The sequence below is a fragment of the Gallus gallus genome, chromosome Z (genome assembly GCF_016699485.2).
Source record: "Gallus gallus isolate bGalGal1 chromosome Z, bGalGal1.mat.broiler.GRCg7b, whole genome shotgun sequence".
NCBI lineage: Eukaryota > Metazoa > Chordata > Aves > Galliformes > Phasianidae > Gallus > Gallus gallus.
In genome coordinates this window covers 16,947,416-16,965,438 of record NC_052572.1, presented here as the reverse complement: position 1 = coordinate 16,965,438, position 18,023 = coordinate 16,947,416, and the positions used below count along the sequence as shown (strand labels likewise).

General features: G+C 43.2%; 1 protein-coding gene across 7 annotated transcripts in view; it reads left to right on the top strand.

The window, feature by feature from the left end:
* Nucleotides 1-11,085: 11,085 nt before the first annotated feature.
* Nucleotides 11,086-18,023, top strand: part of ARL15 (ADP ribosylation factor like GTPase 15) — a 214,356-nt gene continuing 207,418 nt past the window's right edge. For 4 of the 7 annotated variants that reach the window (XM_040656050.2, XM_046905761.1, XM_046905762.1 and 1 more), the window contains exons 1-2: nt 11,086-11,468; nt 13,823-13,879. In XM_040656050.2, the coding sequence (XP_040511984.1) occupies nt 13,829-13,879 (51 nt within the window). In that variant the 5' untranslated portion in view covers nt 11,086-11,468; nt 13,823-13,828. The remainder of the gene's footprint in view (nt 11,469-13,822; nt 13,880-18,023) is intronic. The other 3 variants (XM_046905759.1, XM_001232797.6, XM_046905760.1) reach the window with 1 other exon arrangement.

Below are 18,023 nucleotides of genomic sequence, written 5' to 3'. Positions count from 1 at the left end.
TCATATCAAGTTACTCGTAAAACAGACTGTAAGTACTGGAAATTCCCTAACTCCACCTCATTAGCCAGTAAGAAGCTGCAGTAGTTCAGGACTTAATCAAAGGTTAATTAAAGTCAGTGGGAGTCTGTTTATTTCTTTGGATCAAATGGTCAAAATTTACTACTTTTTTTAATATTGCAGTCTCTCCAAGGAGCATGCATAAGAAAACAGGTTCCTTCCTGTCTTGTAACTTTCTCAATTGCCCTGATGTTGTTTCTGGATTACATGCAAAGGAGTCAAAATAGCTGACTGGTAATACAAAATTTCCACGCTAATTGAAATCAAAACTCTCATAATACTTCCTTTGGCTGGTAATGGTGGCTTTTCCTATACCATTTACTCCTAGATAAAAATTTTCAAGTTCCTTAAAAAAAAGAGACTTGCGTTACATAATATCAGACGAGGCAAATGTCCCAAATGTCTATGAAATATGTACATCTGTGCTTTTAGTTATCTCTAAGAAAAATTTTGGTATTCATATTTAAGGGCAACTCAATACAGAAAAACAGTGAACAGAAGCACAGGTGTTGTGATTAGGTACAACAACTTGAGCAATAACTGGTTTATAAGGAACTTTCAGGCTAAGATAGAATGTGACCGCCATTTGAAGAGTGTACAACAAGATGTGTTTCATCCGGGATTACAGTAAGTAGAGCTGACATAAAAACTGTTATTTTCTCTGTTAACTACATACCTGCAACCTGCTGGATGTTTATGGATTATATAAAACAAGGAGACCATAAAGGAGATGAACATTCTCTCTATTCTTAGTTTGTAATTAGGTTTTACTATAAACTGTAGGGAATTGGTTTCATTTCTTAATGTCTGCGATTTATTAATGAATATTTAATGGTACAAACACATTGCAAAAGTTCTATCAGGAGAGAGCATTATCCTGACAGAAAACTAGTCACAAGTTTCTCCATAGTGAGTCCCAAAGCAGATTAACAGAGCCTGAAAAGTGAGAGGCAGTGGTGAGGAGTGCTAACAGATGCCCTGATTTGAGACAACTCACTTGTGTATTCCAACTGAACATCTTTTTTAAGATTCCCTGCTGATATTTAAAATCAGCTATTTGACAAACCCTGCACTGCTTTGAATCTTTTTGGTGAGAAGGTATTAAATGAACTTATCCTTTAATGTAGTAATGCACCGTATCTTTTTAAATATGGTGACTAATTGTAATTATCTCACACACAAGCAGTTAACACAGATCTGCCCTTGCCCACAGAAAGGGCAAATTCAACATTTGCTAGAATAGCTGATTAACATCTTTATTAAATTGGTACATATTCCAATATGAACAAGCCAATGGTAGCACAGCACACTCTGTTCCTCCTAGACTGACAATGAACTATGCTCTGGGGCAATTAAGTTGTTGGCCCTTTGTTAAATGGCAATAAGCCTTAGTCTATGTTTTCATTTGAAGAATTCATTATATACTTTTTACACTTGTAAAGTCTGAATGACAGTTAATATGCTACGAGGTTACAGCCAGCTTTGCCTCTAGCTGTTTTCTACACCTAATTTTGTACAGCATACATATGCAAATGAAATTGTTTAAATAGCATAACACTGCCCATCTGGTTCAGTCAATAATGTCCTTAATTCTTGCTACAACAGAATTTTCCTCAAAGGCTTACATGTGGTTTATCCTGATTATAATTAGGCCTTGTTTGAGAGGGGAAGAAAAATCTCTCAAAGATGTTAATCTTCAGGGAGCAATAGAGAAGAACCTAGCAATGTATATGTTGCTGTATGGTCTAACAGCTGAAGCAGGCATCTTAAAATTGTTGTACAAATACAACCAACATCCAAACAGCTCTGCAAGAAAATGGTAATGAGCGCTTCTTTGACCTCCATTTGAACACTCAAGGAAAATGAGTTTTGCTAAGAAGCTATTCGAGTCTTACTCAGTGAAATCAGATGAAATCAGCAGCTTTTGTCACCCATACCAGTGGCCACTGGCAAGTTTAACTTCTAGGCACAGCCAAAGTAAACATCAGCATGTGACCTTGATACCTGTTTTGCAAGATCAAGGGAAACTGAACTTGCTGGAGGTGAAACAGTTGCAGAGTGTGAAGAACTGGGCAATTGTGCGAGAACTGTTCCAGCTGATCCTTACCACCCAGTCTTCGCAGGGCCAAGTCAACACCTCTCTGGAGGCTGAGCGTGGACAAGCATCGCCTCAGAGGAAGAAAGTTGCAAGAAAGAAGCACCTAGGTCCTTGACAGCAGTGGATTGTGTAGGGAGAGGAGGACAATGGGAAGCGGGGAAGGCAGGTGGAATTGTCCTGTGTCCTTTTAACTGAAGGCACGATAGCAAGTGTGTAGAGAAATTACATGACGCCTCAGAACTTCTCTGGTATCTCTTCTTTCTACAGTCTCACTTCTTTCCACAGACCGATTTGATTTTTCCAGTCATCCTTCCTATTTAGTGCCCTGCAGACTCATTTCCAGTTTCTCTTTTCCTGCTCTCAATCACTTCTAAATAACAAAATCCTCAAAAATACTTCCCGAGCCCTGCCACTTCTGTTCTCCACCACCCCAGAACCTGAGATTGATTTTTCTTTTTGTTACTGATCAGTCGTGAGCTTCTGAGACTCCAGAAAATCTTTTTTTCTGACTCCCCCCAGCTGCCTATTCTGGCCTGAAAGCTAAAATGTTGATTGTATTCCTCCTCTGGAATTCAGTTAAGTCAGGGCATTTAAACAAACAGAACCCCACTACACAGTATCACACTTTACTCCAATCTGTTGCCATATGCCTATGTGTAAAATATACCAAGGCCCCAGTGTGTGCTTTTAAAATCCACTCTCACTCTTGGACTGTGGCTTGCAGTTATCCTGAAACAATATTACTGGAAGGATCTTCTGGGCAAAGAACAAGACACAGTACAGAAAGCAGTCAGTGACAGTATTTCATGGTCAGCTGGCTGTCTCCCAAGAGATGGTGTTTTGTTTTCTCTCACTGGAAACTTCTTCATGCAGAGTAACAGCGTCTTGCAATGTTAATTTAGCCAAAAAATAAAAGTAAAATGCATATTCCGTAAATACACAGGCCACACAGTTAGTTTCAAAGTGTGAAACACATTTTCTGATTAGCTATGTGATCTGTAAATAATTGCCTCATGTCACTTCGGTTGTTTAGTTTTGACTGGACTACTTCATTTGTTTGCTTTACATTTCTATCTTGGCCATGGATGAGGTATGCAACTATTAAAGGGTGTGCGTGCATGATACAGCATGGGTCAGAGTAAAGAGTATACAAATTTTGGACAGCCAGGAATTCAACAACTGTAATTCATTTTCAGAGTGATAGTCTGCCTATTGTAAAGATGAGTGAACACAGCTCAATTACTGGGAAGACCTCTGAAGCAAATACAAAGGTCAAATAACCAGTGTCTTGCTCCTAATGAAAGTAGAAGGAATAAAGCTATTGTTTTTGCTAGGAAAATTCTTTGGGTCTTCAAGGCAAGTGCTTGGACCTTTGCAAACAAAGACTTACTGCTTTTCCTGAGACAGTCCAGTCTTGCAATGGAATATGTGTTCTTATTACTACTATAATATACAAAGATATTCTGAGGATACCAATATTGTATATAAGTAGCTTTCTGCACATAATTTCAGAATGAGCACCCATTCATACTTACAGATATCATCCACGGGGATCCCTTTTCATTTACACTCATGCTACCAGAATAATTTCTTAAAAGTCTGTGATCCAAAACACAGTGGGAATTTGACCCATGGATTTTCAAAAGGAAGATCAAATGAAAAACCTACTTGATATTCTGTTTCTGTAAACATTTGAACTAAGATCTGTTTGTAACTGAACTACATACATAAGCATCTGTTGAATCAGCTCTTGTAAGGCAGTATATTTAGCAGTCTGCTGCATTCAACCTTCATTACACATTATAACCTTAGAAAAGGCATTAAGTATGCTTGTTTCATCAAAAACCACCCTAACTTTCTCACATAAGTGGGCCCAGTGCTGAAACTACTTTATATGAAATATAGCATTTGTAGAGTAGATAGCAGTCAACCCATCTGCTTTATGGGGAAAACAATATAACTAGTGCTGAATACTCCCAGTTATATTTCAAAGGCATTAACCGTGCATGAGCAGCTTGTGTGAAGGTAGAGGTAGTTACAAAAAACACAGAAGCAGAAGCTCCCAAACCTAGGCCTGGAACTTCAAATACATTTTGATTACCTTCAATTCATGTTATTTCTACAATATAGATGCCATCCATATTTGTATATGTGAGCTGGAAGCCAAGGAGTCAGATAAATAATTTTAAAAAGCAAACTGTATACATAAAAGTCCCAGTACAGAGATACATGTAAAGCTGAAAGTAAATGCCCTCTGTTACACAATCTTGCTTTCCTGCTAAGTGACATATTTTCTAGTGTAGTGCTATTTTCTTAATAGTTCAGTTTAAAGTTACATCTGCTGTACTAGTGGGGGAGCATGAACTTGATTCACGTGGATTCAATTGGCATGTCCCTTCTTCAAACTTCAGTTACTTCAGATGCACAGAATTATACCTACAAAAATGTACCTTAGGAACAGTTGCAATTGAGACAAATCATTTGGAGCTAAATGATTTCTAAGACTTTCTAATTATCTTGTTGGTTTTAATTCACAGTATCTTCTTTCTTCAAACTACAAGTTTTTTGGTTGGTTTATGGTTGTTTTTTCTTTTTCCCTCCCCTTAGAAATTAGTACTTTGGCCTATATTTCCTTGTTTTATACTAAATGGAAATTCTCTCAGAAGTTATGCAGTCAATATAACATTTTCCACTTTCCCTGTCTGCTAAAAGAAGTTGAATTATAATCCTTTTTGTAAATAAATCTGATCAGTGCAGAATTCTCCTTCTGGACTAATATCATTCAAGGCTTGTTATTTCCTGTGGGCCTCAAATCTACAGCTAAGATTTGTTTCCAGATTCTTATGCTGTGATATAGCTGAAACAGGATTAAAAAGCAATATGTTGATAGGCATGCTTAGGTATCAATTGCATACTTTAATTAATCATAGAAATAATACAAAGCATTTAAACACTTTAATCAGTAGGACTTCAGGATATGCTTTAAAGAAACAAGAGAGCTCCTAAGGATACACTACATAGCAAAGTGCAGGTTTAATTATAATTTGTTTTAACAAGCCTTCAAAGCTTAAAATTAGTTAACATGAATTACAAAATAAAAGCATTATTCTTGTATGAAGTGGTAACTAGAGTTCAAACTCTAACATATGCATTACTATGTCATAATTTCTCTTATAATCTATATAACATATGTTAGGCTAAAACACTGCTCTATCTTCATTTCTTCCATAAAGACATAGGTATCAACAAATTACCTCTTACTTACATTTAAGATTCCTCAAAAAGCAAGATAAAAATATAGAAACATCCACAATTTTGTATACTATGCTCATTATTTCCAAGGAGAGATGAAATGGTTATTTCCATTGATAGACATAAACTTGGCTGAACATATCCTCAATATATGCTATATTTTGACTACATAAAAATTAAGTTGTACAAGTTCATAGGCACATTGGTTTTTCTCAAAGATGTAATTCTTAAGGAAGATGCAAAGCTAAAATATACAAGGTGAGTCAACATGTTGAATGTAAGCATGAAATACATGGTCGTGAGCAAAACAATTTTGTTTGCTTCTGATTTGCTTGTTCATTCAATTGCTTTGACACTTCATATTTCTTCTCAACAATTCATACATGCCATTAATCTTGCTCTTTTATAGTGAAGAGGACTGATACTGGCAACAGTCAGATCTATGTTCCAAGTCCTTGCACAGCTTTAGCAAAAGAATTGCACTCCCTCAGACAGTCAGACCTGCAGGGCGGTCAATGTCAACATCCAGACACAACAGAAGTATCATGTAGATCAAGATGCATTGTCTTTTACACCTTCACAAGACTATGGTTTGAGGAGGTCTGAGAGACATGAATTTGCTAAGATGAAATGGGAAGATGGAAGGCCCTAAGAACTAGATTGCAAACCAGTCCACGTGCTAGTCTGAGACTCACAAAACTTTTACTCAAGTGATGCTAGGGATAAATCTGGAACACAACAGTAGTTCTGGCCAGGAAGATAAGTAAGAGTTCTCTTCATGTTGTCAAAATCAAAGGAAAAGGCCACAGATGAAAACATCTGCATGTTAATACCTGAGCAAAGATCATGGTGTCACTGCATTATTTCAATGTATTTATCGAGTAAAACAGCAAAACAGTTCCAACATGAGAGAGAAATATTTTTATGCTCTGTAAATGATATTTCTACTGGAAAAATATATTGCAAATCTTAATCAGAACTGTAATTCTCATAAAATTTACCATACCGATGTTGCAAAAAATCCAAATGCTGAATTCATCTCAGAAAGCCAGGCGTTATATAGCTGCTGTCGTCACTGCTGAAACACACTGCCCACTGCCTCACTGTGCTCACATCCACTCTGCTTTCCCCACATGTTCAGGAATTGTTGATGAATGTCAGTGGACAACATTTTTTTCAGCATGGAGGAATTCAGTGAAGCACCTTTGCGTCATACACACTTCCATATCCGCCACCATTCTGTCAGACTGCCCCTCTGCTGCCATCTGCCACAGGGCAACAACATGCACTGGGATACTGGCGGAAAGGTTCAGCCCTTACTGTCATACCGCCACCATCTGCCTCTGATGTTGTAGGCCAACACCATAAAATAGGAGGCATTACTTTCAGAACAGCCCTCATATTAACCATCAAATCACTTTTATGGCATTTCTGTGTTCAGAGTTTGCCAATTGCTAGTGCTGTAACTCCTTGATTTTGGCATGTGGCAATCATAGATTAAAAAGTTCAAACTCATTGAATTGCACTGACATATATATTTATGTCGGTGGTAAAATGCTGTGCTCAGCAGTTCTCAGGGACAAACCCTAATTACAGTCCTTGATTTTTTTTTTTTTTTTTTTTGTGCAGCCTTTCTGGAAGTACATTTTGCAACAGGATCCAACTAAATGTACTTGCACTCCTCGGAAGAATATCACCTTTTTTTTTTTTTTTGGAACCAGCTCTTACTTACTATCTGCCACATGATCTTCTGCCCCATGAAAAACTAAACAAACAAACAAAAAAACCCAACAACAACAACATCAAAAACCCAAAACAACAACAGCCATAAATCATGGAACTTCTACCTTGCCATGTTATTTCTTTCTGACAAGCTCCATTATGAAGAAAGCTAATGCTACATTTGCTATATAACACCCCCTTCCTGGAGACGTTCAACGCCCGGCTGGATGGAGTTATGGGCAGCCTGGTCTAGTGGGAGGTGTCCCTGCCTATAGCAGGGCGTTGGAACGAGGTGATCTTAAAAGTTCTTTACAACCCAAGCCATTCTATGATTCTGTGATTCTATTACAAAACTCAACTTCTTCCTAGATGAAAGATGTCCTATGGGACTCACTAGAAATACCTCAGCAACAATGATTGCTGCATAGGCTAAAAAAAATGCTAGAATTCCACTTACGTTCCACTGTTTAATGTTATTCTTCTCTTTAAGTCATAAAATGAATGTGCTGTAAACCTGCACAATGGCCAGAGCACTTGTTTGTTTATACTAAAGAGAATGACTATCATTTAAGCTCAGGCTCGGCTTCTCTTGATCAGATCTCTAGAATTTACAGCGTGTACATGATAATGCTTCTGATTTTATAAGCTGATGTTCAGCTCAGCTCATGTACAGTTGCTTGTAAGCTAGAAGGAAAACTGCACATATAAAATAGTCATTAGGAAAGAAATGTTTTTCTTTGCAAGTATAAATGCATTGCACCTTCATCATCAAATCTGAGATATCAGAATCATACAAGACAAAAAGGCCTTATAGTTCACTCTCACCAGATCAAAATCAGTGCTTACTAAAACACTCAAATATTTATGTAAACCTCACTCACTCACAAGAATTCTACAGCGTCTAGTAGATATGTCTCTCGGTGACCAAACATCCCTACTGTTCCCAGTGCCTGACCTAGATTTCACACGCTGCAACATAAGCCAATCACTTTCTTTACCCACCACCACGTTCTTTGTGGCAACTGCCTTAATATAGATTCCATTTTCCTCTCAAACAGCTCTAGAAGAAAGAACTCCCAGTCATTGCACATTCCTCTACTGTCATAAGAAGCACTTCAGAAAATCTCTACTTGTTCCTAGTGTTCTCCTTTAGATTCTCTTCTAGTCATCCTTTATATAGAAGTTGGGTCCAAAAGCGATAGTTCTCAGAAGTGACACATAGAATCATAGAATCGCTCAGGTTGGAAAAGACCTTAAAGATCACCAAGTCCAGCCACAATGTAACCATAGTACCCTAACTCTAACAACCCTCCACTAAATCATGTCCCTGAGCACCACATCCAAATGGCTTTTAAACACATCCAGGGATGGTGACTCAACCACCTCCCTGGGGAGCCTATCCCAGTGCTTAACCACCCTTTCTGTAAAGAAGTTTTCCTGATATCCAACCTAAACTTACCCTGGTGCAATTTGAGGCCATTTCCCCTCATTCTGTCACCTGTCAGCAGTGAGAAGAGACCAACCCCACTCTCCCTGTAAGCACCTTTCAAGTATTGGAAGAGAGCAATAAAGTCTCCCCTCAGCCTCCTCATCCCCAGACTAAACAGCCCCAGTTCCTTCAGTCTCTCCTCGTAAGACATATAGCTAAGGAGGAAAGGATTTTACAAGTTAAAGGGAAAACATACAAAAAAAATCATTTGACTCAAAACAAAACCAACAAAAAAACATGCGGTGACAAAAGATAGATACAGTCTGATTTTGTAATGCTATCAAGAGGCATCCTTCAGCTACCTCTGTTCAGCCTGTAGTTCCCACTGTCAAACGGACATCTCGTGATCAGCAGAAAGTTGCCAGCAATGGCCATAACTATAAGGAAAACAGTCAAAGCACTGAATAGCAGGAAGGGCCAGACCTGTATCCCTTCTTCCACCCTCCAGCTATTACAATGCTAAAATTGGCATATAGCTTAATGAAACATAAACAATTTCATTTGCACTTGTTTACATTTAGTTTAGGCTGCAATGCTTATCTGACATCAATTTCCAGAGTGAACTGATGTGAGTCAAAGAAAGCAATTTTATTTTTGCATATCAAACACGATTAGAAAGTGAACTATCTATTAACAAGGCCTCCCTGCCTTTTGGGCAGGACAGGGTGAAACACCTTACCAACACACTGACACTAGCTGGACGTTGTGACTGAACCTTTCTTGTGATGTTGCAACATCACAAGAAATCAGAGCAGAAATCGCTGCCCTCCTCCCTGCCCTTTGCTAAATCTAGGCCATCTACTCACTAATATCCTTGTAAACATGCATTCCTGATTGCTCTTGAATCCTCATTTACTCATCCATTCCCCTTTCCCTCCTATCTGCTTCTGCAGCGCATTTTATTACACTTTTTATTTTCTAAATCATTTCGTCTGATAGTCTTTCAATTTCACATCCCACAGTCACATTAAGAAGCCACTTTCTGTTTCTCTGCTGATGTCACTGCTGGTGCTGAAGAGCTGTGGAAAAGCCTACATGTCAGATGTCGCAAGTGGTTGGGAAAACTATGCTTTATGAGCAACTTCTTACCCGCATACATCAATTTTTAACAAAAACATGTCTACTCGCAGACTCTGTTTAATGCAGTGGAGCTGTTTTGGCCCCTCTAGAAAAGTTTGTTTCCAGAAGTTAATAACAAAACTCCTGTTTGTTCTCATTAGGAATAAGTAATTATTTGCAAACTTGATTACTCTTTACTCAGTACTACCTTAGCTTGGAGAGGGTGAAAGGTCCTTCATGCTGCACCACCCCCTTCCCAGTGGGAGCAGACTACAGCATCACAACTGGTAGTGCTGATTCTCAACACACCTGCTCCACTGCTGCCTACCACACGAAGCACAAAGAAAACAAAGGCACAAGTCTTCAATGCTAAGGTTTGCAGGTGCCTGCAGTCCTGTCTCCAGGCATCCCTAAGATGAGGTATCTTGCTTCCACTAGCGCTCTGAAGTACTGAGCCTTCAGCCTTCACACAGCTCTTCTCAAAGATGGCTAACGGTCCCCAAGCTGCCCTGTACCTTATCCAGACCGGTGGTCTTGGCTACGCTGCTAACATCGCTACGGTCTTATGCCCCAAAGTGTCAGCCGAGCACCAGATGCAGCTGCGCCCCACTTCAGCCGGCAGCCAGGAGCTGACAGCTCACTGCCCCGCACGTGCAGCGGAGCTCTGCGGTGCGATGCAGCGCGGTGCCCCCTGCCCTGACACGGGCACGCCAGCAGGCCCGGCTGGAGGCCACCATCCGCCCCGCCGTTCTCTATGGAACGAGCGGGACCCGGCGGCCGTTCACTGAACTCAGAGCCCGCTTCCAAGCATCGGCCAGAGGCTGCGAGTACAGCAGCCGCTCCTTCCCCACGTGGCCTCGCGTTCTCTGCAGCACGTCTGTGTTTGACATCTGGGGCTCGGGTGTTTACCTACAAGATGAGAGGACCTTTGGGATTTCCATTTCGAAGCGATTAAACCTCCTCCTGCGCTGAGCAGAGGAACGGGGCTGTCGCACCGTGCCGGACCCGCAGGGCGCTGCCTTCTCTGCCACCTCTGTGCTGCGCTTGGCCCCGCGCCTACGTCTCTGAACGGAGAAAGTGAAGTGAGTGCAGCACGAGGCGTTGGGGCCCGCACGCCCTCCTGCGCCGCAGGAGTTTCGAGCAGGCAACAGTCAGCCGGGGAGCGAGAAGCCGGAGAACGCCGCGAGGTGCCACCGGCAGCGGGGCAAGCGGGCAGCCCCGCAAAAGCCTCCCTCATCCCTAACGGCGGCAACAGCCCGGGCACGGCGCCGCGCTGCCCCCCCCACTTCGCCCTCCCGGCAGCGCCAAGCCCCCGCCGCGCGCGCCTACGCCTTTAAGAGCTTCCTGCGGCGCCCCCACGTGTGCGATCAGCTGATCGCGACGTCGCGCGGGGCGGGGCGGGGGCTCCGGCCGCTGCTGCCGAGCGGCGGGCCGCTGCGGGCGCGGGGCTGGGGTTGGTTGCGCCGCCGCCGTGCGCCCTCCCTCCCTCCCTCCCGTCTCCTTCCCTCCCACCAAGCCCGCCGCGCGCGCAGGAGCAGCGGCTGTGACAGCGCCGCCGTGCAGCGCCGGCGCCCCCGCAGCTTCCTCCCGTTCTCGGGGCGCCGGCGGCCGAGCCCCCCCCCCCCCCCTCGGCTCCGTACCTGGCGGCTTTGGCCGAGACCACCCCCCCCCCCCCGCGCCCGTCCCCTCCTTGCCGACGGGCAGGAAGCGCCGTTCCCCGGCGGCGGGGCGCGCTGTCAGCGGGCGGGCGGGCGGCCCCGCGGAGCTCCTCGGCGGTACATGGATTACCTGGTAGGTTCCCCCGCCCGCGGAGCGCGGCCTGCCCGCGGGGTGGGCGCGTCCGCCGGGGCGTGCGGCCGCCCGCTCATTTGGCCGCTATTAGATCGCTAACGCCGTGACCCGGGCCGCGGCTGCGCTGCTAAATGCACGGGCGCGGGGCACGCTTGAATGAACTAAACTGTCACCGCGGGCACAGCGGCGTTTATGGCTCCTTAATGAAGATTGGCCTTACCGGCCGCCGAGATCCTATCAGGCGCGCCGCCGGCGGAGTCGCGGCGAGGGGCGGCGGCCTCCGCCGGCACTGCACCTGTGGGGGAGCGGGGCGCCGCGCGCCGGGACGGCCCCGCGCCGGGTGGGGTGCGTGCCGCGGGCTGCCCCGCGCCGGCAGGGCCGTGTGCTTTCCCTCCCCGATGGTGAGGTCGAGAGGTACGCGAAACGTCCGTTTAAACGTGATCCCCGCGCCCGCGTAGCTTAGAGTTGCTCAGGGTTATTCTTCTTGCACCGACAACTTCTCCGTGCTTTCCTTCCTGAGCGCGTATAGCAGAACCGAAGGTGAGCCCTGCCTGGGAGGCAGGCTGCTCTGTAAGAACCTGGTTAATGAAACACTGATAATAAACCGCTGTGCGCCAAGTGCGGCCTTGCAGCTCCTTGAGGGCCTGGACCTGTTTCTTGCGTTTTTCCTTTATAACATCTGTCCAGATGGAACTGGCCGCAGTGCACTGTTTGCAGTGCTCGTGGTAATCTTCGTGGCTGCCACCTGCTGTGTGGATGCCCAGCCACCCGAGAACTGAACATTTAATAAGACTTGGTCATGGGGAGCGCATTCCTCTTTTTGCGGGAGGGAGGCGGGGGTTGAGTGTCTCTACCTTTCTTTTCCCCTTACTCTTTTTATCCTGTTAGTCCTCTTCCTTTTTTTTTTTTTTTTTTCCTTTTCCCTGCTGTTTTGTGTGCTTTTTTAGTGCTACCTCTTAGTAAACTAATAGTAATAATAATAATAATAATAGTACAGCATAGCTGTGGCCTGAGCCTTCATGTATCAGGGAATGTCTGTGGGCTCACACTTACCCCAGGCCTGATATATCTCGTAGTGCCATGTGAGATGCAGGGGCTTTGTTTGCTGTAGGAGTTGCTACAAATCAGCTGTTTTGATAACAGGGAATGAGGCACTGGAAATGACAGCTCGAGCAGGCTGCCGGTACCTTGCAGTTCAGGTGCCTCTGTCCATCACCGGCTTCCAACTGTGGCCGGGGTTAACATCACTTCTCACGGAGCAGGAGGACTCCCTTGGATCTTTGGGATGCTTGCTGCAACTGCCATCCGCACAGTTGTAAACCAAAACAGAAGAGAAGTCCAGAAGGCTTTAATTCTTAAGACTGTGTACTACTTGAAATGAAAACAAACTCTGTTTAGCAGTATTTTCTCATGCAGTTATGCTGAGGTCTTTTCCTTCTAGTACTCATTTTCACCAACTGCAGGAGATCGGTCCTCCTTCCCTTTCTCTGTTAATGGCAGCAAATGGAAAGGCTGTGTGCTGTGCAGAGAGTGAGGGCACCAAGGAGAGTCTGCTCTGGCAGAAGGAGTTAGTGGGGTGAGTGAGGAAAACAGTTCTTTACGGCCCTGGAGGACCACAGGGCTCCCACAGAATACCCGTTGCTCTGATGGGCTCACTTTTCATGCAAGACCTGCAGTTGCAGCAAGGACATTAACCTTTAGATGTAGAACCTACATGTCCTGGTTATTTTCATGAACATGAAAGTGATGTATGTTAAGAAAGTTTTGAGTTTTCAAGGTTTATGCATTTATGTTGGTGTCTCTCACCTGTGTAGGCTTCAGCTGCTATGCAGAATGTCCCTTGCTGGTTCTTCCCACGGGATACAGATGTTGGGGCCTTAGGGACTCTGCCTGTGTTGAGGAGCATCCAGCAGAGCAGAGTGCTGCTTTTCCTGGCTGCAGGAAGACAGTTTTGGTTGGTGAGACAGGGAGCTCAGCAGAATAAGGCTGGCACAGCTGAGGTCAGACTGGCTGCAGCATGGGCTTTGGGGTTGCCCCCTCTCAGCATGGAGTCTGCCCTCAGCTGTCACTTCCCATACTGATGTAGGAAGCTCATTTTCCTCAGGTATCTCAGGATGAGGCCTCCTCTGGTGGAGGATTTGTTCTTCTTTAGGGAGCTGATACCAAGAAACACTGAATGGATAAAGTACTGGTATTAGGTGAGCATCTTCTGTTGTGCCTAGTTTGGCTTTGCGTTGTAACAGAGCAGTCTATAGTAGCTGACAGAGGTGCTTAAGCCATTGCTTGTTTTATTTTTGTATTGATGCAATTACAGTGTTAGGAGTGGTGTTGTTTCTGTGTTCCTATTTTAATAGGCATAGATGAGCCAAGTTCAACCTTCAGAAGAAAAAAACATCTTCACTCACTTAAAGGTGAACTCCTTTAAAACATCCTGTGCGAATGCAGCTGCATGAGTATACAGCAGCAAGGGTTTTGTGACTGCATAATCCTGCAGTGTGTCTGCAACCATCTTCTGCTTCATTCTTGCTGCTCTGTGTCTGGAAGAATTACAGTGCATACACAGACTTGTGTTGGCTGGCCTATGTTCTGTAGACTATGCTTAATTTATGACATTATGTCATGATGCATCTTGTGAAAAGCATGGCTTGTAACCAGTCTTACCGTATTTGCTTAGAGAACCTGTGGGGAAACGGTGGCAGTGCTTCAGTTTTCATGTGTAGTACTTGCAGTACAGATCTTAAGCTGATGAGCAGACTTTCACAATACATTTCTTTAGTGGCATCCTCTGCATTAGATAATGATCTTACACTAAACAATTGCGTGTATCAGCCTGATCTGTGATGAGCCTTTAAGAGTTGTTTTAGAGAATGATGTAGCAATTTGAATCAGTGTGAGCTGAGGTGGGGGGAAGTTTTTACCTTGCCATGAGAGTCTGTAAGATGTGGTTGCTCTGAAAGTAATGCCTAGTATTTATTTCCATGGAAATTGTAACAGATAAGAAGAGCACAATAACACAACTTGAGAGAGCAAATTCTCAGCTACAAAACACTGCTTTTCAACGCAGTCACCTCTGTTAGCTAGGCACTTTTGGCTATGATGAACAACAGGCTGCATGCCGTGCTCGTAAAAATCTGCATGGCCATCCAGATGTGACTTGTCTTTCACGTCACTGTCACCACTGCTGAAACGCACCACCCATTGCCTCCCTGTGCTCACATCCGCGGTTTGGTCTCCATAAATGTTCAGCAAGCGTCAGTGAATGTCAGCGGGTGCCCTTTTTTCCACATGGAGGACTTCAGTGACACACCTTTGCTCCATACACACTTCCATGTCAGGCACCTTTTTGCCAGAGCGCCCTCTGCTGCCATCCGTCCCATGGCAACAACGCGTGATGGGCTGTTGGCAGGAAGGTTCAACCACTACTGCTGCACCACCACCATCCGCCTCTGATGTTGTGGGCCAACACCATAAAATAGGAGGCATTACTTTTGGCGCAGCCCTCATCAATAGAAAAAGGAGGAGAGTGAGTTTTTTCCTCTGGTTCAATATTAACTCTTAAAATTTGTCTGTGCAATGGACCATCCAAAGCACATGCAGCTAATACAACCAAACATAAACATGGAATTCCCTCCAGCCTCTCCTTTCTCTTCCCCCTCGCTGCCAGGACTGTGCTATCAATCTTCATTTATGAGTCTCGTTATTGACAGTGTGCTGAAAGATTACTTCATTCTTAATTGCTTCAAAGTCTTGCATCTATGTTATATATGAAATCAAATAATGGAAGACTAGGCAGTAGTTGCTGTAAAAGCTAATAAGAGTGTGGAAAACAGATGCTTCTTCGATCAAAAATCTCCAAGTTGCAGCCAGGAGGAAAAAAAAGAAAAAGAAAAAAAGAAAAAAAGAAAAAAAATAAAGAAACCAAAAAATATCTGCAACTCACCTCCCCACATCAAAAATTCCTGCTGGCTTCTGGATGCCACCTCGCTTCCTCAAACTCTCCCATGCCAAAAGTAAATGAGGTCCTATGAATAAGGAGTTCTTCTACTGCTCCACTAAAACCATAAAATCATAAAACCAAAGTACTGCACAAAGACTCATATTCTTCACGCTGCTTGTCCTCATATGCAAAGCCACGGGGTGAAACTGCATCTAAACGTAAGAGGACTTGTCAGGTAGACTTCCCAGTTCATGCCTCTTTCTCAGCTAGCAGGAGGATACTTACATCCTCATGTTGGCTATCAATATAGTCACCTTACCAGACAGCCAGACAAGCAAAAGAAAAGTTCTGTATCCTGAGGAGCTTCACTGTGAGATGAGCCAATTGCCTATTCAATTGCAAATACCCTATTTGTGTCCCCAAAGATAGCAAGACAGTTTGCACTTCAGAAAGCTTTGATGCACTCTAAGTGGAAAAAAAGGCTAAACCCACATAATCCAAAATACTGAGTCAAAAACAAAACAATCACAAGTACCAAATGTATTTTTCCTTATGTCTTTGGACTTGTAAGGATCCATATTCATGCTTTTAAGTATGAAACTAAAAATATTTCCTTTGCTAATGGAAGGCTGATATCTTCATGTAATCACAAAACTTCAGAACTCAGGCTTTCAAGGCAGCAGCATCACAAGCTGGCAGTATTTAGAAACAAGAGCTGATGACACTGATGGCAAGCCAAAATTTATAATCAGCATGGAATATGAGGAAGAATATTCTGTCCTTACTAAACACAGACTTTCTCATTTTATAAAAGCTTGTATTTATAACCTTTTGTTAAATTAATCACCATGGTGCTTCTAACGAGGAGCTCTAACTTAAGAACTTAGGAGCAGCATTCTGCAAAGTAACATTGGTAACATTGGGTCCATCCCATATTGAGCCTTTGGAATAATTTACAAGGAAAGGGTAGGGCTGTTTGTAACAAACAAGCACATTTTCAGCAACTGGAACATACTTTTTGATGTAATAGCATCTACCACTCTAATGCAATCCTCATCATGGAACAGGCAAGATGGTAAAGTAATTTGATTTTAAACATTCTAATTCACTTGCTTCTTCAGTGTGTGCTCTCTAAACAGCATGAAATTTCTAGAGCTGCAATACTTCTGTTATTTCAGTCTTGTAATTGGAATAATAATCACATTAATGCATTCTTTTGTGTTCCCAAGGTAGCTGTGTCAAATTTCAGCCTTCACAATAGCTACTCTCGAAACAAAAGTTTATGTGGAGAATTCAGTAATGCTTCCTATTGCAGGCTGAGCTGATACAACAGTTCTCTCACTTTCTGCAAAGAAATTCTGTATCTCTTTTGCTCACTCATCTGTCTTCAGCCACTTGATTTCTGCTGAGCTATCTCACTGATATTTTTATTGCCCTTTTTTATATGGCTGATAACATCTTCAATTCAGCAAAAATTGTTTTCAGTACCACGGAGAAACATTTGTTCTTTTAGAGTCCTTCTTCCAGGTCTTCAGCCAGATCAGGTTCTTGAGCTCCCAAACTTAGCTGAATCAGAAGCATGCTCATTCAGATAAAGTTTTCTACTGGCATGAATTCCATTTACCACTCCCAGTTAATTTAGATTTGAAAGCTATGCTTCGTAGAGCTGAAATACTAACTTAAAGCTAGCCAAAACAACTGGCTTGGGTTATGAGCTCCAAAATTTGTTTGGGGCTTCTTTCTACACACCTTTGTTGATGCAGAAAATAATCAGAAGTAGCAAACACCCCACTTCCAGACCACAGCCATGTATACAATAGCAAGCAGTGCTGCCTAGCAAGGTCTTTTACTGAAAACGTGTTCACACTGTGCACATCTGGCATTTTACTTCTGACTAGTTCTCACCTGGTCCTGCAGACTGAAAACAAGTTGAGTGCATCTTCCAACCTGGCTTCATCTGAAAAAAACTCAAGTCCACGTGATCATTCTGCAATGCAAACCCACAAAAGTGGGGGTGAGTAAAATCAAAAGTTCAAATCTGATCCTAACACCAGGACAGCTGTGTGCACCCTGTACACTAGTTGATCTTTCATAGATAAGTTGACTTCTATTCAGCATTAAGCTGTACCTTAATTCTGAAAGAATTATCAGACAGACCCCTCATACCTGTGCCTCACTGGCTTTCCAAACTGAAGTAGGGATGAGATCCCAAGGTCTAAGCTGCTGTGCTCTACACTGAGGGTAAAAATTTCAGTAATGGTATATCTGATGAATGAGCCAACAGACATCCCAATAATGTTGATAACTATGTGACAGAAGACAAAAGCTGTTTATGATGAGAGGGAAGTTTAGCATGTGGTAAGAGCTCAAGGCTACACAGACCTTTGTTGCTCACACTGTAGGTGACAAGTGTAACAGCTGTATGTACCATGAATGAAAAACTGTGAGCACCCAGCATGAACATCTTCCCCTCCTTCCTTACTCAAGGAAAAGCAGCTACCCAGCTGATGAATTTTCAGTGAAAAAACACTCTAATCTTCCAACAGATGCATACATAATGCCATTTACAGAATATAAAAGAATGATTTTCAAGGCCTTTAAGTACCGAACAACTTAAC